General features: G+C 37.4%; 1 protein-coding gene across 1 annotated transcript in view; it reads left to right on the top strand.

Moving 5' to 3' along the window:
- Positions 1–1639: 1639 nt before the first annotated feature.
- Positions 1640–24925, top strand: part of LOC117432305 (phosphatidylinositol 4-phosphate 3-kinase C2 domain-containing subunit alpha-like) — a 34927-nt gene continuing 11641 nt past the window's right edge. The window contains exons 1-15 of the mRNA XM_034054012.3: positions 1640–1776; positions 9319–10547; positions 15841–15941; positions 16823–16980; positions 19034–19154; positions 19687–19798; positions 20075–20154; positions 20272–20335; positions 20714–20860; positions 21443–21488; positions 21696–21924; positions 23555–23677; positions 23880–24047; positions 24280–24388; positions 24673–24815. Of these exons, the coding sequence (XP_033909903.2) occupies positions 9411–10547; positions 15841–15941; positions 16823–16980; positions 19034–19154; positions 19687–19798; positions 20075–20154; positions 20272–20335; positions 20714–20860; positions 21443–21488; positions 21696–21924; positions 23555–23677; positions 23880–24047; positions 24280–24388; positions 24673–24815 (2738 nt within the window). The 5' untranslated portion in view covers positions 1640–1776; positions 9319–9410. The remainder of the gene's footprint in view (positions 1777–9318; positions 10548–15840; positions 15942–16822; positions 16981–19033; positions 19155–19686; positions 19799–20074; positions 20155–20271; positions 20336–20713; positions 20861–21442; positions 21489–21695; positions 21925–23554; positions 23678–23879; positions 24048–24279; positions 24389–24672; positions 24816–24925) is intronic.

Here is a 24925-nt window from a genome sequence, read left to right on the forward strand (position 1 = left end):
TTTGTTCTTCAAATCCCCACCAATCATTATGGCCTCAGGGGGCAGGGGGCAACACATAAAGATGCGCTTCTCATTTTGACGTTGACAATTAGTTATCACGCTGCAACATCTGTTGGCTACTGCTGCCACTGGACAATGGGCAATTTGTGAAATAAGTATTGATTATATAGAAAGTACTACAATTCGTTTTAAAAAGATGCTTCTATTCCATTGATCCCATCAGGTCACAGGGACCAAAGCTAAAAAAGCTTGTTTTCCATTAAACAGTGCACCTTGGTATATTGAATTGTAAAACCTTGTTTTAGTTTATAGAAGCAACAATGCACTACAGACAGCACAGTGATAATTACTCAACTTATCATGTTAAAGATCTCTTGCAACTCAATGAAGTGCTAACTGGATAGAAATAGGACTTATATTGCCTAGTAGTTTGAACCAGGCCAGGTTTTACTGTAAGCCTAATAGTCTATTACTTCTATGGTTGCTCTAGGGGTATTAAGATGGGACCAAGGCAATTAGGCTCAGCTGATGAAACCCAAAATGTCTCAATGTCTGTTTAGACTTGGGAAAACATGCTTGCATATTATTTTGGAGGAAATGTATACTTTTGCTTTCAGGTTTTCTTTTTAAATATGAGATTTAAGTTTCTAGAGTGTATAGTTGTTTTGTTCCACACAGCTCGAATCCAATGCTTCCATATTCACAGCAGGATTTGCTAACAAACAAATGCAGCACTTATACATATTTTAGGTGAACAATTTGCATGGCAAGGCAGACCTCTGGCCTCCATAAATAAATACTTCACTTCATACATAATTTCCCACAATGTTAGCCGATATGTGTGTTAGTCGACATTAATCTGGAGACAATGATGCACATTCTGTTATTATCTTCGGCAGTATGTCTTAAATTGCAGTTATCTTGTGTTTTTTTCTTTGAGGGCCATACTGAATGTCAAGAAAATATGCATGCAGTAATTGTATTATTTAACTGAATTAGAATTTGGTGTACATTTTTCTTGTGTGTGTCATTTTTTTAGTTAGATGATTTGTAAGGGAAGGTTACATTGCCAGTTACATGTATGCTGTTTCTATAAAAGGTAATAACAGCAATATTTTAAGACATTTCAAATCCTACAGTACTTATTCTAAGTATTGTTAATCCACTGTAACTTGCAGTAATATGGGGCTGTCAAAACACTGCTAATAGGGTGTAGAGCCACAATGGGCAGCCAGGATAGTGTTGGTAGGTTCATTAATGTTTCTATTACTTATGTAACTAATTCTTAAACGAAATAGTCATGTTTGGTTCAGTCACATAGATCGCAATCATAAAATTCATTTGGATTTCATTCAGATCAGCTACCTTTTAAATTGAAAGTGAATAATAATTCTATTTTTTCAAACGCTAGTTGCAATTTAGTAAGTATATCGTAAATGTATAGTGATATCCATTTTAACCAGGTGAAGGGTTACATGAAGGTACAGCACAGACTGTAAAAAAATAAAAATAAAATGTAGTTACTGGAATCTTTGAGATTATAAAGGCTTATACCATACACAAAAAAAGCATGTTTGCGTATCTTTTCTGCAAGGTCTACAGATGTGATAAAACGCAGTATGCTGTATTTCTTCTGTGCAATCTGATAGTGTCACTGTAACACCATGCCCAGCTCGCTGGTTCGTAAGAGGCTCGCTGACAGGAACTGACGTCTTGTCTGTGTATGGATACATTCAGCAGCAGGAAAATGGCTATACACATCTGGGAATCTGAAAGGTAGGAAATATGTACTTTTTTGTGTGTAAAACATTCCATTGGAAAAGTTGAGTTTTGTATGCGATCGGTGAGTGTGACTGAGTTAACCGGAACGTGCTTTGCAAGTAAAAAGGCCGTTTCTTTTGTCTCTTGCACTTTGTTGGCAGGTTGCTGTGTTGATGTTTTTTAAATTATTCAATCAAAATGAGGAATAAAGTTCAGGGTTGTCGGTGTCTTTAAAGTAAAAGTAACTCGCGAATAAGTTACAGTTTATTTCTACCGTAACACCGTTATAAAATAAAATAAAAATGTGTATGATACAGGAAAGTGTTACAGTTGGATCTGACTGTAGAAATACAGTTACTCTTTGTTGGATAAAGAAGGATTCGTCTTAGGGCTTAAGTTTGTTCTTGTTTGTCGTTCTGTGGATCGGACAACAATATAGAAACAAAGAGTTTCTCCTTTCCGTACATTATTCTACATTACTAATATTATTGATTTCATAAATATTATAGATTTCATAGTACGTAGACTACAGTTTTATGGCGCATAGACAGAGCCGATGGGGAGGGGGTTTAGACAACAAAAAAAATGCATTGAGCTAAAATCTGTAATCTATCGAAACAGTATGTATTTCAATGCACTGAATGGAAGATTTTGAATTTGACTGTGAAAGAGTATGCCTAGGCTGAATAATAATGTACTGCTATACGATGTCGACTTGGATTGAACCGTTACAGAATATATACTGGTAGCAATGGGGTTTTACTTTAAACTGAAGAAAATCACAGTATACTGGTATTGAGGAAACATATAAGCCTATGTTCTAATAAAAACAGGATTACAATAATTTTTAATGCAATACAGTCTATTGATATGAAATTATATATATATATATATATATATATATATATATATATATATATATATATATATATATGGTACACATTTGTGATCAAAAGTAATCTTTAGAGGACTGAATTATAAAACAAACAACAAAAATCAATAATGGGCAGTGTGTTATTGGTAAGACTAAACGGATCTTTACAAGTCAACATACAGTAGGTACTAATGAGTTATACATCAGAATGCAAGGGTTAGGAAAGTCATTGGAGAACAAGCATACAATAGTGTTCACTTATATAATAGCATGCCCTGAGGTTCAAACTATTCAATAATTGCCTCCATGCTTTGTTGTTGGTTTGTAGAAGTATAAGCTCCTCCTACATCCTTGCCTGTTAAGGAAAATCGAATAGCAGGGTTAGGTTAATGTGGTCCATGAAGACTAAATCTGAAAGATTTCCATGTGGTTCACAACTACCCCCATCATCATTAAAGATTAAGCCACCTGCTACCATGTGATCTCGATAGAAACCGTCAGCATCTATGCAGTTAATGTTCAGAGATCTCTGGGCTTAAAGCTTTGAACCAGTGCAATAAGCCTCCTGACTATATATAATTCCATAAATATTTGTTCCAGGGTATATGACAAATTATTAACAGATGCATGTGTCTTCTTAATGTAGTTAAGCATTATTCTTCAAATCTAAGGAGACTGGCATTTTTTTTTTTGTTCATCCACACACCTTAAAATATGTGTCCAGGCCAGATTTATTAGTTTTGTCAATTCCTCATTTGTCAGTTCTGTATCCGTGTGGTTGATGTGGATATTTGATATTTTATTTTTCTTTCGTTCTCCACTCACTGAATTCCAAGCAAGTCTTTCACCCCCTCTTTATCAACTCAGCTCAATTGTAACCTACTGAGAATAGCCTAAATGAGTTGCTGCTGCTGCTATTATTATTATTTGTTTATTTAGCAGACGCCTTTATCCAAGGCGACTTACAGAGACTAGGGTGTGTGAACTATGCATCAGCTGCAGAGTCACTTACAACTACGTCTCACCCGAAAGACGGAGCACAAGGAGGTTAAGTGACTTGCTCAGGGTTACACAATGAGTCAGTGGCTGAGGTGGGATTTGAACCGGGGACCGCCTGGTTACAAGCCCTTTTCTTCTCCGTTAACATGCCGAAGTGAGCAATTCAGCTTTTGAGTTCATAGTTCTTTGCTTAGATACATTAGGAGTGCTGTATTTCCTAATTTCATTAGGAAACACTAACCAAACGCTAACCTCGGATAGGAACTTAAAACTTCCCATGCGGTATGAAGGGAATATTGTCCACACGTTGCATTTGGGCAGTTTGTGCAAGTGTGGTTTTGAGACAAGAAAGAGGATTTTGCAAAGAACTTGAGATCTGCAAAATATAATGACACATGAAACATGTGAGTTGTGTTCCTAGAGAACATATTGTATTTATAAGAGAATATATTGAATAGCTTTTATTATCATTTCTTTTTCGGGAAGTAGAATATAAAACCTCATTTTTAAAGATGAAGAGGGAAGTACACTCCCAAACATTTTGCAGTACTAAATTTTAAGATGCAGCCTTTAATTAGATTGGAAAACTCTTTAAGATGTACTGCTGTAGTTATGCATTTGTACAAAAACATAACTGTACTTTGATCTGTTGTATTGTTTTCTTCTGTTTAAATAGGGAGAACAATTCACATCTCTTGCTGCTCCTGGTATGTTTTAGTAGTATACTACTTTAAAGAGCCTTTTTAAATAGTTGGTACCTCTGATGAGGTAAACTGATTTCAGTTTGAAAAATACAAGTTTTAACTTTGTTGTTGTTTTATTAGAAATGATGCATGATTTTGAATTCTGGTACTTTTTTGATACAATGCTTCTATTCTAATTCTGGGCTATTGTTACTAATATTAAATGTTGCATGTTTTCTGTCGAGCTAAGTTCAGTATACCGACGATTTTGTTTCCTTTGAAGGGAATTTGTTGTGTTTTATATTCTGGTCATAGACAGTATAGCTGTATGTTGGCAAAAAAGGGTTTCTTTTGTGAATGATAGTTATCCCCAAAGCATCTTTTCTGTATAGTGGCTGGAGTTCTGTCAAAGACACCTGTATTTTCTTTAGCTTGAATGTATTTGTGTTCACTGGTCACAAAGTTAATTGGCCTCGTTGGCAGATGGGCAGAGAATTACTGCTACCGTTGCCAGTTTATTGATAAGTGTTTCAACTTTACAAGGCAGGTCAGCTGTTTCCTGCGGTTCCTTATGAAGTGGGTCACATGATTATAACGTAGTTGTCAATCAATATATTAACACAGTCACAGGAACTCTTCCACAGATATACTCTCACATTCTCAAGCTTGTGTTTAAAAAGTGCAGGAAAAAACAGTTACTCAGAACTGAAACCTCCCCTCATCTCCCCTTGTCATGACGAATTTTGCATTGTGCAAATGTTTCAGTGTTTCATTGCATTTAGTCTGTGCGATTACTTGCACTATTCACTTATTCATCGCTGTGGTTTAACTGTGAACTTTCAGTGTAAACTAAATTAGCTTTATAGACATCAAAACAGAATAAAAGCGGCCATTTCCTCACATTTTGTTTCATTTTTCAATTATGTATTTCTTTTTTGAAAAAGCCTAATTGCTTGAACACAACACAATTATTTGGTAGGCCGATCTTTAATCAGTGTATAATATTAAAGCATTTAAAACTGTATAGATTTAAGGGATGATTGCTTAACTGCATTGTTACCAGATTCAGTGTAAGTTATTATTAGAACAACAATTTCATATGGTCAGTTTCAAAGAAGCGTAATGTGAGGAAATGGATATTCACTTGAGCTATTTTGTGTTTTGGCGTTTTTGTACTGTTTTGTCGGATGTCTAAAAAGTAGATTTAGTTTGTAAACTTTCGGTATTACATTTAAACCATGGCGATGAATAAAGTTAATAGCGTATTGAATCTTTGAAGTAAGTGTTAAATAATTTTACAGAAATGTAGAGTTTTATACCGGGTTGCGACCCCCCCACCACAAAAGAAAAAAAAAGGCTGATTTGCAAACACAAGGAATATGACAGAGAAGAGAGGCAGCGCACTTTTCAAGTAACCTGGTTTTCACAATTTGACTGACTGCAGTAAGTCTACGCCTTCAGAAAATAAGATGTACTGCAAGGTGTGTGTCCAGTATGAAAAAAGCCAGAGTGGCACATTTGGACTGGGTCATCCGCCTTAAGATAGACCATTTTAAAGTGCATGAAAAATCAAGTAATCATTATAACTTTGTGAAACTGATGAAGGCAAAGACTGCCAAACAATACACATCAAAAGCGTAACAATTATAACACACCATAAAAACCTCTGTGATTTTAAAGCTAAAAGTGCTTTTTAGAACAGCTCACACCCTTGCAAAGCATGCACGACCGTGTTCTGATTTTGAATGGATGTGTGACCTGGATGAGGCAAAAGGATTAAATGTAGGGAAAACCCTATAGAAATTCTAAACAGGCACAGGAGGAGGCACACGCTATTGCAAGGACCCCAGCATCAAGCCCAGTTAACCAGAATGGCAACTGCTAAATATTTGTCGATTTATCTTGGACGGTTCTACAGATAGTTCCATTACTGAGGCAGTGACATGCTATGTGAAGTATGCTGTCCACGGTGTTGTCCACACAGACTTTAGTGGGGTTCGGAATGTGGGGAAGGCAGATACAGAAACCCAATCAATTTATCTGGGAATGAGCGTTAATGTTTATTCTATCTGTTTGTTTTTTTAATAGAATTAATAGAATTAAAAATCTACATTTATAAGTGTTCATTTTTTTGAAAAATAAAATTGAAGCCTAATATTTTAGGGACCCCAACAGCCGTTGTTGATTCCAACTCAGGAACTTCACATAAAGACTAGTAAATTTACATAAGGACACTAGTCCTTGGGACTAGTACCATAATTGTGTTTGTTTCTAACCCTGCCACTAGGTGTTAACGATAGTAGTTCCTTAATCCTGACAATGTTGTTTTGAGGGTTGCTATTACAAGTAAGCCATTTGATTGGATATCTAGACCATTTCAAATACCAGAGCTGAATAGGCAAAGAGTGTGTTTTGCAAGTGAACTGATAAGAACTTAAGTACAAGTCATTTGAAGGGTACAGTACACCGGTTTAATAACTAAGGGTTTGAGTGGCTTGCAGGACTGTGCGGTTCAGACAATCCGTATGGAAGCAGGTGTAATCAGCATAGTTAAAAGGTCACAATATCAAGCTTCATCTGATTTTTCCTCCCAAAGGGCAATGCAGCTGCTCCTGTTGGTCGAGTGGGATTCATGACACACAAAAAGAGCCACTGGATACCCTGTTAAGCACAGTACTTGATTCACTGCACCAAAATGAAACAAGTGGTGTGGTGGTCTGCCGTTTACACTTCCTGTTTGTTCCCAGCATTCAGTATGTCGGTGTTGTTTACAATAAATAGTAATGTTTCAGGTCCATTAAGTCTTTCAAGGATGTATGTTTTCACTGGAATCCAGAATAAAGTTAAAGACAATCATGGATAGTGGAATGTCAAAGCCTTCAGTTGCTTGGGGTTCTGCATTCCAAACAGTTACTTCTCAAAAAATGTATCAGCAAAACTGGCCATTGAAGAACAACTTTCAGTTTCCAAAAGGATGTGGGTGAGGGGGGATTTACATTTCATTCTCATGTGTACTTCGTTTATGGTGATGTAAAAGCAAAAATCATGCTTACTTCAGGTTCAGGTACAGAGCATTTAAAAAAATGTAGAGTATTTAGAGTATTTAGAGCAAAGAGGGTAATATCCTTAATATAGTCTTCCACATAGGATGGTTATGTCGTACGTTCCACTGATATTTCACAAGCAAGAAGTTTTTAGTTATGTTTGTTGCCAGCTTTCTATTGAACTGAACCTTTGTGCTTTTAATACATACAGTAGGCCTTTTTTGTCTTATTTATGTTTGTTTAGATCACATGCACCTTTTTATTTATGATGAGTTGAATTACTATGAGGGTTTTACTATGAATACCTGATAGGTTTATATTTAGATTGTACTGATTTATTAGCATTAGATGTTGTTCAAACTTCATGTGTATTAATGTTTATTAGCTGTAACGTTGCTGTGAAAAGAAAAGAAAATAGATTTGTCAGTCTGGTATGTGAGGAATGTGGAGAAAAGCCAAACATAAGCAACAACTTCAATTGTAGACTTCCTTTATAATAACCTTAAAACATTGCAAGCAGACTTTTGAAATGTTCATCTGTGCATCTGTGCAGCAAATTACATTGTTGTCAGTGGTTTTGTGGTTAAAATAGAACAGAAAAATCCTAGAAGATTTCATTAGAGAGTAAACAAATTCTTGCAAAGAAACAGGACACAGTTCCAAATTATATATACTTTAAATGTGCTTTAACTTTTTTGTGACCAGGACTGACAGCATACAGTACAGAGGTTTCTTATTTCGCAGTTCCATAATATATAATGAGGAAGAGTGCGAGGGAAGACATAAAATCGGAAGGATGAAGAGATACACACAGAGAACAATCATTTTTTAGCTTGTAACCGTACAGTAGTGAACACTGCTGTTGTGGGGAGCTCTAAAGTCAAAGCTTGACAAAGCCACTATTGTGATGTCACTGCTACTGTACAAGCTTGTCATTGAAATATGAAAAATAAATATGCTTTGGAACAACCATACGCGTATGTGGCAAAGTGGCTAGTGAAGGGGAACAGGTGTAGCGGTGATGCGATGCAGGAGTGACAGGCAGACAACGGTATCCAGTGGAAAAGGTGCTTTATTTATAATCCAGGTCTGGCGACCGAAAAATAGTAAATCCCCGGCAATACACAACAATGTGTAAAGCGCGGGGATAACAAAACAGGGCACAGTCCCGAACAAAAACGAACACACGGTCACCAGTCCTGGGTGAGTGTAGTCGTGCTGGAAACGAACTGTCAGGCCAGCCCTTCCAGATACTTCTCCTCCCGTTCTTTAGCGCCCTCACAGGTCGGGAGGAAGATTTATCACCAGAACTCATTGTATTTCTGTCACAGCGTAGTATACAGTTAATTCACAGGGGTCATGTTGGCAGGAAATGACTCTGCTTTAACTTCCCCTTGCTAAGGCATAACCTTCTGAGACAATATTCTTTGTCAATCTTATATTTTGCCTGACTGAGTGAGGAGGTATTGGGTAGATGATGAATGAGGAATGACTTGTCAAAGCATTGAACCTTCCAGCATACTAAAGGTTAGGACATTAGCAGCACAAAAGATACTTCCTTTTCTACGTATTAGTTTTGTGTGGGTGTAAAATTCTTTCTTTTCAGACAAGGTCAATAAAGTGTACTGTACAAGCAAGAATCTGTTTATGGAGAACAAAAACTGTCTAAGACGATTTGAAACTGTGTTGTTCAATCATGTTAGTTGATGTCATTTCTCTTCTGTATGAATGCTGAAGTATGTGGTGATATAGTGGGCTACACAATTAAGACCAAATGACTCTGCAGTAATTATGTGCATTTGGCTTAATTGAGTCCTTAATTGAAGCAGCATTGTTCAGAATGTACACTAGGCTTGGCTGAGTAGAGGAATAACAAACCTTTTACTTCGTCAGTTGGATGCTTCACGCAGCGCGTTACCATGAAAATCCAGTTAACTTGTTTTGTTTTCCGTTTCAGAAATCTACAGTGCTTCTTTTGAGAGACCATCAGCTGCAACGTTTTTAGAAAATCAAGTTGGATCTTATCAATGGCATCTGCTAGTTGACACAATGGCTCAAATATCCAGCAGCAATGGATTCAAACAGAATGTCTCTCCTGCTCTGGGAACAAGCGGGGCACAAGATGTTGGGAAGGAGGAAGCTCTGCAGATGGAGGCTGAAGCTTTAGCAAAGCTACAGAGGGATAAGAAAACAACCTTTAATCTGGAAACAGTGTCCTGTAACGGTGCGAACCAGAGAGCCCTGTCCTCCAGCAGACCAGAAAAGGACCTCATTGTCTTTCCAGAGTCCGATGCCAGGAAAAGAGCCGAGTGGGATGCATTCAAAGACATTGACGTTGAAAAGCTCACGAATGCTGAACTGGAGAAACTGTTGTTGGATGACAACTTTGGGGCTAATAATAAAGCACCGAGGCCTGCAACTTTACCAGGAACCCCTGTCTTAAGTTCTTCATTTTCAGGTCAGTTGTACAGCCAGACTCCGTTCCATCGAGGGCAGTGGAACCCTGGATTGACAGGGTCTGCAAACTCAGCAGTGCCTGGGCCAGTCATCCAGAGGTTACTATACCCTGCAGCAGCCTTTCCTACGCAAGCCTGCCCTTTTCAGAATGGGTTTAATCCGAGAATGCTGTTTTACAGAGCTCCAGAACCAGTTTACCTGTCCTCGCAGCCCCAGTACATGCCATTCCCACTCCAGCCGTTGGTGCCGTTACACTCAACAGCAGTCATGCCAGTGTACCAGCAACCTATTACGCCTGAACTGGCGAAATTGTTTGACAAAATAGCCAGAACTTCGGAATACTTAAAAAACGGGAAATCGACAAGCACCGACTTGGAATCTGCCATCACAAAGGCTATGATCCCAAAGCTCCAGACTTTGGAAAACACGAACATGAGTAAATTTGAGTGGCTTGATCTTGATCCCCTCAGTAAGCCAAGATTAGAGGTTGCACAACACACAGAGGGAGCTGTGAAGGAGGAGTCCAATGTTGCAGGGGACCCTTGGGATGCCGTGCTGCAGGATGAGAGTACTGCAGAAAGCAGTCTTCCTCCTGGAAAGTGTGGCCGGTCAGCCGCCTTTCATCCCAATGGGAAATCACCTACTGGAACTTCAGTCACAAGGAGTCAGTCTTTAAATATTCGTCCTACAAGTGCTCAGCCTCCCAAGACTCCTGGCCAAACCACTGAGGTACAGTGAAGAGATTTTATACTCTTCTTTAAGAATTAAATTGAGAAATCAATTTTACTATTAACGGGTTTCTCAGTTGTGTTTGAGATACATGAATGGCTTAACAGGTATCAATTGAATTTTTAAAGTCGGGGTAAAACACCCAAAATCAGCAGCTATATATATTATACAGTCTGAAGCATGGATTGCATTTTCTGCTTATATAAACAACAATAGTTTTGTGGTGGTTTATTGCAGAAATAATCAGAGCCGTAGATCATGAACAGAAGCTAGATAGAGATGATTTCTGGGCAGTGGACACTTATCGGCAGTACCGGTTTACAGTACAATCCCTGTGATCCCAGGTTAAATTCCCTATTTGTAACCCCTACAGTGTACTTTTCAGCAACTGCATTACATATCTGACCCTGACAGAAACAGTATTTCCTGACTTGGATCTTTCATTGTATGGATGAGAACATCATTCAGCAAGGGTGTGTGTTTTTTTCCTAGCAAGTTCATTTCCTGTTGCATCGTGTTGGTCATTCTTTCATATCAACCGAACAGAGCTTTTGTTTGCTTTTGGGTAGGTGGTGGGAGTGAATTAAGGCTCTATTTACATAATGCAGCCTCAAGTTTAATGAGCTGATTTACACCAAAGGATAGACTATTCCTGAAGTGTTTAGTAGGGCAAGCATCTGACCATTGAGGCAGTGTGGTCCAGTGGTTAGTCCAGGGCTTGTAACCAGAAGGTCACCGGTTCAAATCCCACCTCTGCCCTGACTCACTGTGTGACCCTGAGCAGGTCACTTAACTTCCTTGTGCTCCATCCTGTGGATGAGATGTTAAATCAGTGTCCTATAGTAAGTGACTCTGCATATAATGCACAGTTCACAGCCTACCTCTGTAAAGCATTTTGTGATGGTGGTCCACTATGAAAGGCGCTATATAAAAATAAAGATATTATTATTATTATTATTATTATTATTATTATTATTATTATTATTATTATTTCTGCTGCAGCCCAACGTTGAGCAGAGTTTTCATAAACTATGTAGTGGGAAAGAGAATCTATTGAAAGGCACTATATAAAAATAAATATATTATTATTATTATTATTATTATTATTATTATTATTATTATTATTTCTGCTGCAGCCCAACGTTGAGCAGAGTTTTCATAAACTATGTAGTGGGAAAGAGAATCTATTGGGGGAACATTGGGATCTTGTCTTCACTGGCGTGCTAATCTTACAACACCTGAGTGAAAACTAGAAACGGTAATGGTTTTATAGCGCAGATTTTTCTATTGACCAATTTGGCAATTTAGAGTACCAGGTACTCTCCTGTATGTTATCGTATTTATTGTATTAAGGGTTTAGGTTTGTGTTTTCAGGAGAAGAAAAGGTTAATGTAGAAAGTGTTGAAGGGTTTGTTACTGTATCTGATCCCCAGCAATCTGCCAAGATAGCAGACGAGAGCTTTTATTTATTGACATGATATCATTCTGTGCTGGCTGATGCAGCTGTAGCTGTGAGAAACGGAATCGTTAATGCACATTTAACAACAATGGCTACAGCTACAAGCCATTTAAAGCGAGGACACTGTTTCTTAGTTTGCATGATTGCAGTATTTCATTTACTCTGAACACAATTAAAATAGTTTCCCTCATTTATTTAATGACTTGTCCCAAGGACATTTTTATCACTTAGCCTAGTACTGCATTCGTCAAAAAGCAAAAGTACCCGTTATGTTTGTTATAATTTATCTTCTTAAAACAGCAATGCATAAATGTGCGAGATCTCCTGATCTGAAAAGCCCTACTATAGTGTTTTGTTGCTATAAAGTAATTTCAAGTTAGAAATGTCCTGTATTAGTTTGCTTTTTTCGTTTGAATTAGGGATACATCATTTTCTATCAAAATGATTTGCTGTATTAGGCTATAACCCCATTTGGCATGGTGGTAAATCCTTCCCTCATCTCCCCAGTGAGATGAAGTGTAGCAATACTGTTGAGCAAACAAACACAAAATGGAGAATGGCATTACTGTCGTCAACTACACAGCACAACATGGCTGCTCAGAAAACAGCAGCTATTGGGGAGAACTGTAGTTGGATGAATCTACTAATGGGGTGGGATGTAGACCATAAGACTACCCCAATATAGTAGATTTATGAGATTTCTGTTTACATTACAGTAATAGCACCTGCATAAGAAATGCTATCTTCATGTGTCCAATTGGGAAGCATCATGTACAAATGGGAACATGCCCACACTTCGTATAGCATTCACGAAGACAACAGCACAATCTCTTACATGTGATTGTGCTTTCATTCCTGTTTGTTTATATACAGACATGCTCAAATTTGTTGGTACCCCTCCACAAAAAACGAAGAATGCACAATTTTCTCTGAAATAACTTGAAACTGACAAAAGTAATTGGCATCCACCATTGTTTATTCCATATTTAATAGAAATCAGACTTTGCTTTTGATTTTTTATTCAACATAATATTGTAAATAAAGCAAATGAAAATGGCATGGACAAAAATGATGGGACCGCTAACCTAATATTTTGTTGCACAACCTTTAGAGCGAATCACTGCAATCAAACGTTTTCTGTAGCTCTCAATGAGACTTCTGCACCTGTTAACAGGTAGTTTGGCCCACTCTTCCTGAGCAAACTGCTCCAGCTGTCTCAGGTTTGATGGGTGCCTTCTCCAGACTGCAAGTTTCAGCTCTTTCCAAAGATGTTCGATAGGATTCAGATCAGGACTCATAGAAGGCCACTTCAGAATAGTCCAATGTTTTGTTCTTATCCATTCTTGGGTGCTTTTAGCTGTGTGTTTTGGGTCATTATCCTATTGGAGGACCCATGACCTGCGACTGAGACAGAGCTTTCTGACACTGGGCAGTATGTTTCGCTCCAGAATGCCTTGATAGTCTTGAGATTTCATTGTGCCCTGCACAGATTCAAGGCACCCTGTGCCAGGCGCAGCAAAGCAGCCCCAAAACATAACCGAGCCTCCTCCATGTTTCACTGTAGGTATGGTGTTCTTTTCTTTGAAAGCTTCATTTTTTCATCTGTGAACATAGAGCTGATGTGACTTGCCAAAAAGCTCCAGTTTTGACTCATCTGTCCAAAGGACATTCTCCCAGAAGGATTGTGGCTTGTCAATATGCATTTTAGCAAATTCCAGTCTGGCTTTTTTATGTTTTTCTTTCAAAAGTGGAGTCCTCCTGGGTCTTTTTCCATGGAGCCCACTTTCGCTCAAAAAGTGACGGATGGTGCGATCAGAAACTGACGTACCTTCACCTTGGAGTTCAGCTTGTATCTCTTTGGCAGTTATCCTTGGTTCTTTTTCTACCATTCGCACTATCCTTCTGTTCACTCTGGGGTCGATTTTCCTCTTGCGGCCGCGCCCAGGGAGGTTGGCTACAGTTCCATGGACCTTAAACTTCTTAATAATATTTGCAACTGTTGACACAGGAACATCAAGCTGCTTGGAGATGGTCTTGTAGCCTTTACCTTTACCATGCTTGTCTATTATTTTCTTTCTGATCTCCTCAGACAACTCTCTCCTTTGCTTTCTCTGGTCCATGTTCAGTGTGGTGTACACAATGATACCAAACAGTACAGTGACTACTTTTCTCCATTTAAATAGGCTGAATGACTGATTACAAGATTGGAGAGATGTGTGATACTAATTAAAGAAACTAATTAGTTTGAAATATCACTATAATCCAATTATTTATTATCTTTTCTAAGGGGTACCAACAAATGTGTCCAGGCCATTTTAGAATATCTTTGTAGAATAAGCAATAATTAATCTCTTTTCACAGCTTCTTTGCTTTATTCTGTTTTTTTTTACATGATAAAATAGCTTTTAATTTCATCACTTTTCAGGAGGAATGAAGCATTATTTCAATGAGCTGTAAGGGTACCAACAAATTTGAGCACGTCTGTATGTAAGCACTTTGTTTTATACAGTTTAAAATCTGTAAGCAATAGGAATGTCACATCAATATTCCTGGTAAGTGTTTGGGTTTTTCAGGCTCCTTGTTATACAGTAGTGTAGCTTTAATGATAGTATTTATAATAGTAATACCATTATTTTCCAAGTAAAATGTGTATCATGTTAGAACAAATCAGAAATCTAATTTGACTGTGTTTTCATTAAACTTTACTGAAACTCTACTGTGAGTGAAATAAAGAATAACTGATTTGTGTACAAGACCGCATGTTGTAGAGAAGATCCAGTTCAGTTAAATTGCATTCCAGTTTAAAACAGCTATTCATAAGGTAAAAAACGTGTGAACAGTGTAGCTGTGTATTCCAGTACAGCTGTGGGTTTATCTTCTACATTGTACTCGCTTATACAAATTACTACAAACGTTGTATGAAACAACTTTATAGGCTTCTTTCCCAATAATATGCTATTAACAGCATTTTTTAGAAAGGCTGTTTAAGTTTTAAAATTTTAGAAAATTAATTATAGTCGTTGATAGATGGAATGGTAGCCGTATCAGCCCAGGGATGATAGACAAAGAGAAGATGTGATACCTTTTATTGGACCTCAAAGGTCTTCTCTTCAGGTGAAAGTAAGAAAGAGAGATTGATTTTTTTAAAAATTCGCCACAAATAAATCCAACACTTCTTACACTGCACACTAAAACTTAATTAGACTTCATGCTGATAGTGCTATTTAAGGTATAATTGTTTCTTATGATTGGTGAATTGTAGTACAAAACCTAATTATTAATGTTGGTTTTGTTTATTTTTTATTTTACATTGTATAATTAAAAGTATATTGTACCATGTTGCATACTTTGCATCGACAATACCACTGGTTGAGACTGCCACTGAAGTTATTTTGTGTGAGGGTAGCTGTACTAGTTTTCAACATTGAACTGGTGTGCCTCTATCGAGACCTGTACAGCAATTAAATAATGTTATGTGGTACTGGTATTTTGCTTTAAATGTTTTGTTTTATGAAAATAACAGCCACATTAAGGAGTAAAAGTGATGTTTGAAATAGTTTTAGTATCATTTATTTTCTTTCATTTGTAGAAATGCTCTAACACACTTTGAGATCCTGTGGCGCTGAAAATAAATCCATTCCAGTGGTACTTATTGTTGCAGCAATTTTAATATAAATGTCAAACACCAGTTCTAGCTAAGAAAAGTGGCCTTGTGCTGGATTGAAGACTCCATTCTTTCGTGCAACATACTGCCTGGTATGCAAAAAAAACAGTTAAAGTTAATTACCGCATATTTCCTAACCATCCTGAATAAATATTTCTGCCTCTTTGCAGACTGACAAAGGCACCAGTAGTTCACCCACAGCATGCGATGTTCTGCAAGAACTGGAAGCACAGAATGAAGAGGTGGAGGCTTTCTGTGAAGAAATCACCAAGTAAATGAATCCATTTTAAGAGATCACATTGTTGAATTATTGAAGGGCCAGTCACAGTAACTAAGGAGACCAAAAAAAAAAGTTAGACAAAGAGTTTTTGGTTATGGACCTTCCTCTGGAGGTAAAACAAGCAAATCCTAGCACTTCCCAGTTTTCTTTCATTGTTCACAAATGTTTTCTGAGGGAGGGTTACAGGACATTCCACTGCTTAACCATTTCCCTTTTTTAGTCTTCCGCCCCTTCCCTCTAAGCGAGGCTCATTTAAAATGGCCTCTGTTCATTTTGAGGGTGTACCTTTTGTTGAATTAAGGAATTGCAGTTTAGTTTTAGATAGCTGTAAAACATTTTTATTTCCCTACTGTAATGCAAAAACAGAAAAATCTTGGGAAAATCTAATGCAAGTGTCCCACATTGTGATTTCTGAAAATGTTTTTTTGATTTTGTGGACATAAAATGTAGTAAAGTTATAGGACGCTATCTGCTGATCTAGTCTGACTTTCATCCAAGCTGTTTTTATTCTACTTTATAACTAAAGTCATGTGCTGTTGGTACATTTGTAACACTGGTGTTCAGCATTATTATGAACTGCCTATTCTTTACACTTACCAGAACTGCCTATTCTTTACACTTACCAGAGGGCCAGCACTTATAAATATGTCCTAACAGCGTGTGGTTTTTACAGAAGTAGTTTTACTTTTATTTTTATTTTTATTAATGTTATGCTTAAACAAAAAAAAGAAAATGTGTGTAAGGGCACCTGCATATATTTGAGAGTAGCTTTGTCTTCTACTTTATTTACTCTTCATTGTGTCTCCAGTCAATGAATCATTTCTTTTGTTACTCATAATGTGATCATGTTTTGTTTGCTGCTTTATTTTTAGATTGAGGTTGAAATTCCCACGCGATGATCTTTCCACCAATCCTGGTTATGTTCTAAGTCCTGTCATGCTTCAGAGAGACAGTAATGGAGAACATGCCAGCATCAAAGTTTCAATAGAGATAGCAGGCTCTCAACAGCCAGTCACATTTACTTGTGATGGTAGGTCTTCTGTTAATAAGTTGATGCATTTCTTATCCAAACTGACTGATAACAAGAAGTGTTTCATTTCAAAGCGGTCACTCCCACTGTACTGAGCTAAAATTGCAGGAAATTTAAAACCTAGACCGGTCATTTCCAATAAAGAAAACAATTTCCTTGCCCACATTCAAATTTAGTTTTATACAATTTATTCTAGGAAACAAGGCTCTGACTCAGTATGCAGGAAAGCTTTGATTTATTTTTGTCTTCCAAATAGATTACACAACAAGCGTTTGTGAGCAATACCTGATAGAAAGGAGCCATCCACTTAAACAGTCAAACTGTTACTGCATCAGCCCAATGGAAGTTTTTGGCAGTGTTTTAAAAACATTTCAAACATGTTATGATTGGCCATGGGAGGAATGACATTCTAATAATGCAAGCTTCGAGTCAGATAATTTAGAAAATACAATAGTTTGTGTACTAAAGCAACACAACAGTAATTATTCACATTTTGGATTGTTTCTAATTCCTCTAGAAGTGCACTTTTCAAATGATAATACAAATAGACAGAGGAAGACATATTTAAGAGCCTGCACAAAACTATGGCAGCATTACTTTACATGACAGTTCTCCAGTTAGCACGGCCAACCAACTTTGCTGAATTAGTCATTACATCTTATTAATTCACATTTACACACATGCACTGTGTAAAGCTGTCCACGGCACAGTCATTGAGGTTTACAATTTACTTTAAATGCTTACCATCTAATTCTCAGTTTAGTTAAAAGGAGCAAAGTTTAGGCCATAGTGAAATATTAATATTTATGTTTTTAAACAGCAGTCAAGAGGGCAAACCTTGTACATGCATAACAAACTACAAACCATGGCTTTAAAAGGAAGGCAATACTGATGTAATTGTGGTGGTACTATTAGTTTGAAATGTGATTGGCTTTGGTGCTGTAAAATCACCAGTATTTTAACCTTGAATTCTGCTTAGTCAAAGTTAAAGGTAGTTCTGTATTTGCATTGAAACACTAGACTGTATTTCTAGAGTCCTCTTCTCTAGTAACTGATGCAGTTTTACAGTTAAAAAAATAACCATTTCTAACATATCCAGTGTACAGTCACTTTAGGTATTTAACTACAATGTTGTCTTTGTCCTATAAACCAATTATGTTAATTTATGAAATAGTAGTAATAACAATAATAATGCATCTAAGAAATTCAATAGTTAAAAGATCAGCTTACGGGGGCTCCTGAGTGGCGCATCCGGTAGAGGCCCTCCGCGTGGTGTGTAGGATGCGCCCTATAGCTTGGACGTCGCCGGTTTGAGTCCAGGCTATTCCATTGCCGACCGTAGACGGGAGCTCCCAGGGGGCGGTGCACAATTGACTGAGTGCCGCCCGAGGAGGGGGGGGAGCTTAGGTCGGCCAGGGTGTCCTCGGCTCACCGTGCACCAGCGACCTCTGTAGTCCCCTGTGGGCTTGCCTGTAAGCTGCCCAGATCTGATTGTCCTCTGACACTGTAGCTCTGAGGTGGCTGCATGGTGAGCCTGCATTGTGAAAAGAAGCGGTCGGCTGACGGCACACGCTTCGGATGACAGTGTGTGTTCGTCTTTGCCGCTCCCGAGTCAGCGCTGGGGTGGTAGTAAGCTGAGCCTAATAAAAATAATAATTGGATATTCTAAACTGGGAGAAAATACAAAAAATAATTGGTGACTACTAAAATGAAAATAAATAAATAAATAAATCAGCCTATAATTTTATATTAAAGGTTATTCTTTTATTGAATGTATTAATTAAATACAGGGCCCAGCTAGCATCTAGCATGTGATTTTAAGCTTTCTATACATATCTTATGAATGGTGTAATGCAAAACATCAGCACAGTGGAATTTGAACAGTATGATATTATGGTTGCACCCACCAATATTAGCAGAACACATCTTGCTAAACATTCTAGATATATGTATGATTCAAAATAGAAATCTGAGAAATGAAATAAATCATTTACTATTTACAGCTCGCTGTTCCCTGTTTCTTATCTGTTTCTTTCTGATGCTTTTGTTTCAGTAAGTTCCCCCGTGGAGCTGCTAATAATGCAGGCCTTGTGTTGGGTTCACGATGACTTGAACCAGGTTGACATTGGCAGCTACATCCTGAAGGTTTGCGGCCAAGAGGAAGTATTGCAAAAGTAAGGCCTATTGTTAACAATGTACTGCCTAGTTCAACAAATTCTGAAAAAAAAAATGCTGGCTATCTTCCTGAAACAAGGGGGAATTTTATTGGATTTTGGCTGGAAATAAAAATCCATCATAATGCTAAACCTTGCATAACCACTGCCCACTAACACACCTTGTTAATTCAGTAAATCTGATAAACGTCAATACTATTAAAATGATGGGACAAATAGCAGCATTGCTTGTGCAGTGCATGTCATGTACAGTACATGTATTAAGGTTTGCTGTTTGACACATTGTGTGAGATTCCTAAAACAAGATGTAGTATCTACACAGATGTTTCAGATGCTGAGGAGGCTGTTAAACGGGACTTAGTGGAGTGGCTGGGTTGTTGTTATCTTCAAAACCAATTTAACATCTGCAGTCAGCAAATCCCTATTGCGTTACCAGCATTAGAATTGCAATGTATTAAAAAATTGCATTTTTTAGTTATGTATTTATTTATTTTTTAATCCATTATGTAACTTTGTTTCTGTTCTTGTCCAGTAAACATTGCCTGGGAAGTCATGAATACATTCAGAACTGTCGAAAATGGGACATTGAGATAAAACTACAGCTCTTGTCTCAAAGCACTATATGCAGAGATCTGGCGCGTGTGGTAAGCAAACCTGCCACTAGTGGTGTCATTATATATATATATATATATATATATATATATATATATATATATATATATATATATATATATATATTATATAATATAATAAATATATAAAATGATTCAAGCGGTTTCTGTATTTTTATTCACACATCATGGGTTGCCTGGGGAGGGGGGTTGTCAGTCCGTAACTACTTTTAAAAGTTAAATGAAATAAATCAATGTATTTCATGTATTTTTATTTAATTACAATAATTGATCTATGTGTATTAACAGGTGGAGGATGATACCACTTCTGTTGATTTAGAGAAATACCTGTACCAGGTGGATAAACCTCTTAAGGAAACCATTAACAGGTACAGTAAATGACATGTATATGCATACGTGTTGTGCTACATTTTAAAAGGATAGCAGATTTGATTTGGTTTCATGTACAGTAACTGATTAATGACAATGCTGTTGTTTTTTGATAGACAATGCCTTAATGATTATCTGGATTCTTACCACAGTCAAGTCCAGCTGTGCCTTCAGAATGAGGTATAGTACATGCTGTGCTTCTTAACTGATGTGATTCTCAGCAGCATATTATCACTGTTTCTGTAAGCATGGAAAATTGCACCCTAAAGCATCAACATGACATAGTTTGGGATCAGTTTATCATAGTATTCTGGGTTTTTTGACAAGATAAAGCACCGCAACCTTTCTTTCAGTGCATTAGAAAAGCTGATGCCAAAACACAGTGTATTGTGAGTATCCTGTGTATATATTAAGCAGTAACGCCACTGAACTATCAGAGACCACACATAACAAACAGACTGTATTTTTGGCTGTCTACATTTTTTTCATCTTAACAATTTTAGTGGTCTCAGCAATTTCATCTGTTGTTAATTGTGGAGTTTATTTTTCTTCTATTAGAACAACCAGTACAAAACAGTGGAGAACGTAATCCAGGCTGTCAAGAATATTTGCAGTGCACTAGATGGGGTTGAGACCAAAGCCATTACAGAAGCTGTAAAGAAACTCAAGAGGACTGTCAATCTTCCAAGAAGCAAAACTCTGGAGGTAAAGCTGGGCTGTACATCTTCAGCACTATTGCCAGACGTAGGGGGTACTGCCAGAGATCAACACAAACCGGTCTTGGTCTGTTACTGCATGCCAAAGCAGTCAGCAGCATTATTGATTGCTTATGTATGGGTCTGTTTTAATGATGCAAAGATGTTAATACTGCCACCCTAATTCTAATAACCTTGCTCTATCACAGACAACTTCCCAATGTATTCATATTGTATGATTGATAAGGGCGGTCATTAAATCACCCCTGGGGTGAAATACCAGTGGGAGTAATATAGAGCAGTGGTATTAGGATGTTCCACTTTTCAGATAATTAAAATTGACCCAGTGAATATGAATAAATTGAATATTTGTGGTGCATACCTTGTGTAGGGATATGTTTCATACTGGTTATATGTTTGTTAGCCTATTGCCAGTTTTCAGGCCATTGAAACACTCACACGCTATATTGCATCATTGCATCTTTTTCTCAAATGATAATTTAGCTTCTCTTTCTAGTAGTTGAGTGATTATTAATCCATAAAAGCCAGCATGTTCTTGCATTCTCCTTACAGTTCTGTTCTACTTTTACAGTTGGGATCAAAATCTGCTGATGGCTCAAACAAAAGTGCTACATTTGGTGAGTATGGATTGATTGTTTTCTTATGTGGATTACAAAACCTACAAAAGCACGTTTCCTGGAAGCTGTAAGTTACTGTCCAGTTGTGTTTCAACGTACCGGTATTGCCATATTTGGTTCCAGATCTGGAACAGTTCGGATTGTTTGAAGCTTGATTGTTTTTGACAGGTTCATGGAAACCAGGACTGAGGTGATCTTTCGTTTCAGGGTCCTCTGCTCCTCTAAGTCCTGTTGAGGAAAGCTTGAATGGATTGACGACTTCTGTGTGTGACCTCTTGCAGCTGTACCTGAGGTCTTTCAGCAGCAGCAGCAGCCCTCAATCTGCTCCGTCTGGTCCCAAGGAGAGGAGGAGCACAAAGGAAGCCTGCAAGGCCACAGAGCACCTCCAGTTTACACTGTTTGCAGCTCATGGCATTCCACCAGGTTGGATCAGCAGGTGAGAGTGTTGCAGTCCAGAGGGCAAAAAGTGATCAGATAACTTAGCATGCATAGGTCAGTTAGAACACAGATGTTGGCATGTTTTTTTTTTTTGTTTTTTTTTTAAAGGACATCACGTTTATATCATACAGTACATTTTATTTGACACCGTGTACATATGTGTTAACATTATATTGTGTTCTGCTTCACTCCCAGTACCAGTAGGTCTAATGTAGGGATCATTAACCTAATCAAACAGCAAGTTGGCCTTAACATTGTAATCTGGTTGATTGATTTGGGATTTTAACGTTCATCGTCTGCAGTAGACAGTAAAGTCGCTGTTTGAAAATAAGTCCACATGTTGTCAAACCTCGTGTGAATTTCTGTTGCATCCTGTTTTTTTTATTTTTTTTTTAAGAATATGTAGATTCAGATACTGAAGAGAATATGGTCTGCTTGTACACATGCAAGCTTACATGAGGAAGAACTTCAGGGTGTTTTATACCAATGCTGGACTGACTCCAGGATAAAATTCACTTGAACTTGTTATAAATAACCATCTGCCATCTAGAGAGCCATAAGCTATTTTCTTGCACTATTTATAAGCTTTACTAAGCTTTCTGGCGTGAGATTTTGAATGTTACAGCAGTGTTTCTAAAAATGAATGAAGATGGTGTTCGCTGACTCCCCAACAATGCTACTTTGTAGCCCTCTCTTTAATGTTCTCAGAGAATGGGGTAGGGAATTAAAAATACTTGTTAGTGGTGTTATGTCCACATTTGAAACTTTTACAGTTTTTTTTCTAAATGTAGTATAAATGCTTATTAAAGCAAGTGGTGTATTCTGGTATCTGCTGGTATTACCTCACATACACCGCATCATTGTAACATTGGTACTGTGCTTTGGGAAAGATAGCTGGCATGACCTACTTCAATTTACTTGGTTTAATATTTCATGGAATTTTTAAAAAAAATATAATCTATTTCTAATAATGGTCAGTTTTCTTCAGGTCCTAACATGCTAATGATTAAATAGAACTTCTGACCAGGTCCTAACATCCTAATGATTAAACCTAGAGTGGCATGGCACTCCAAGCCAGGGATGGCCTACTCTTAATTTAGTGCTTCCTTATTATTATATAAATAGTTGCATTGGTCCTAATAAAATCTAGGGTATGTTACGCCCGTGTGTTCCATATTTTATGAGCTAGCACATTGATCACCCTATGTACTGTAACTCTGAAGGTAATATTGTCCATCTGTATTTTGTGACAAGATTTGGCAACCTACAGCAGATAAGAAGAGTAAAGGTTTTTTTTTCTTTATACCTAATGCAAACATGATGCTTTAGGTGCTTGGATAAAAATAGCTATTTGAATGTCAGAATTCAGCTAGTCTCACAACTTTCTTTAATATTTCAAATGACTCCATACGCAGTGTGTATTTCAATACACCTGAAACACTTGGTAGTTTAAAGCTCAGTAATTCGAAGCAGTATGATTCAGTTAAATATTGCCAGAATTTCTATGTCCTACACTTTTAAAATCTATCAAGCTTGTAAAACTGAGTAGAACTGCAGTTGCGTGTATTTAAGCATGCCGATGTGTGGTAAAAACTATTGCTGACCTTTCTTGGTTTGTTTTCCTCCAGCTTTGAAAAGTACTACCTGCTGTATTCTCTGACCCATAATGGAAAGAACTTATTTAAACCAGTTCAGTCTAAGAAGGTGGGAACATACAAGAACTTATTTTTTCACATTAAATGGGATGAACTGTAAGTGAGCATGGTTGGGTTTGTATTCTTTCTCTCTTTCTCATGTTAAATTGACATTTATTTTTACATTTTCTTGCTGTTGCTTTTTTTTTTTTTTAAATAAGGATGTAGCCTGTATTTTCGTCTATTGATTTTGCCTACATTGTGTTATAACCATTTTATTATGAATTTGTTAATGTGACTATTTCTGTTTACGTTTCAGGGTAAGCTTCCCTATCCCAATTTCACAGTTACCTTTAGAGTCGATGCTCAGTCTTACTTTGTATGGACTATTAAATCAGAATGCCAGCAGCTCACCAGATTGTAACAAGCAAAGAAACGGACCAGAGCTTCTTGGCAAAGTGTCCATGCCTCTGTTCGACTTCAGACGGTAACTATTCAGAAATGTTTCTAGTGGATTCCAGCTTTTTATTGTATATAACTTGAGTTCCTACATCCTCAGAATTTCATAATAAGTTTGTGAAATTAGCATTGGAGCGAAAAATACAGTTGTTGATGATTTTGGTTAAGTTTGAGTTTCACCGAGTAATGAAACGGGTTCTGCCTTTTTCACCGAATGCAGTCGCGCACTCACTTAATAAAACAATTTCCTTTTCTTTCAGAGTGCTAACACGTGGGACTAAGCTGCTTGGTCTGTGGACCTGTTTCCTCGTCTCCCCAATCGGTACTGTCAGTAGAAAAGGAAAACAGATGGAGAGAATAGTCATGCAGGTAATCATGCCGTCAGCTAAAATCTTTAGTTGCTGTTAGTGTGCATGCATCCGGTATTCTCAATTATGAGCTATAACCAAACTTGAAGTAATTTATCAACAAGCAAAGCGAAGCAGGGGCGTGCCTGTTATGAGTATCAAACATGCTTCAGTTAGAGAGTGTAAACTTGACCTGCTTTCTCATTCAGGAGGACATGATTGCAAGACATGTAATAAAAGGTGTCTTGTAATCTATGGATCATTCGGGTGCTTCTTATTGATAAATAAAACCACTGCTTCTTACAGGTTAACTTTCCAAACCCAGCTGTTGACATTCAGTTTGTCAAGCCTCAACCTGCTAGCAGACCACCACAGCACAACTGGGAAACACTGGATGTAGATGCACAAAAGCAGCTTAAGACACTTTTCAGTAAAGAATCCACGTTAGGGTATGTGTATGTGTGACATAAACATATGAATAGCTCCCTTGATTGGTGTATATATCAATATTTTTGTCTTTTTATTGTTTCATCATTTGTATATTGACATTTTTCTGAAT

Source organism: Acipenser ruthenus, chromosome 27 (genome assembly GCF_902713425.1).
Source record: "Acipenser ruthenus chromosome 27, fAciRut3.2 maternal haplotype, whole genome shotgun sequence".
Lineage (NCBI taxonomy): Eukaryota > Metazoa > Chordata > Actinopteri > Acipenseriformes > Acipenseridae > Acipenser > Acipenser ruthenus.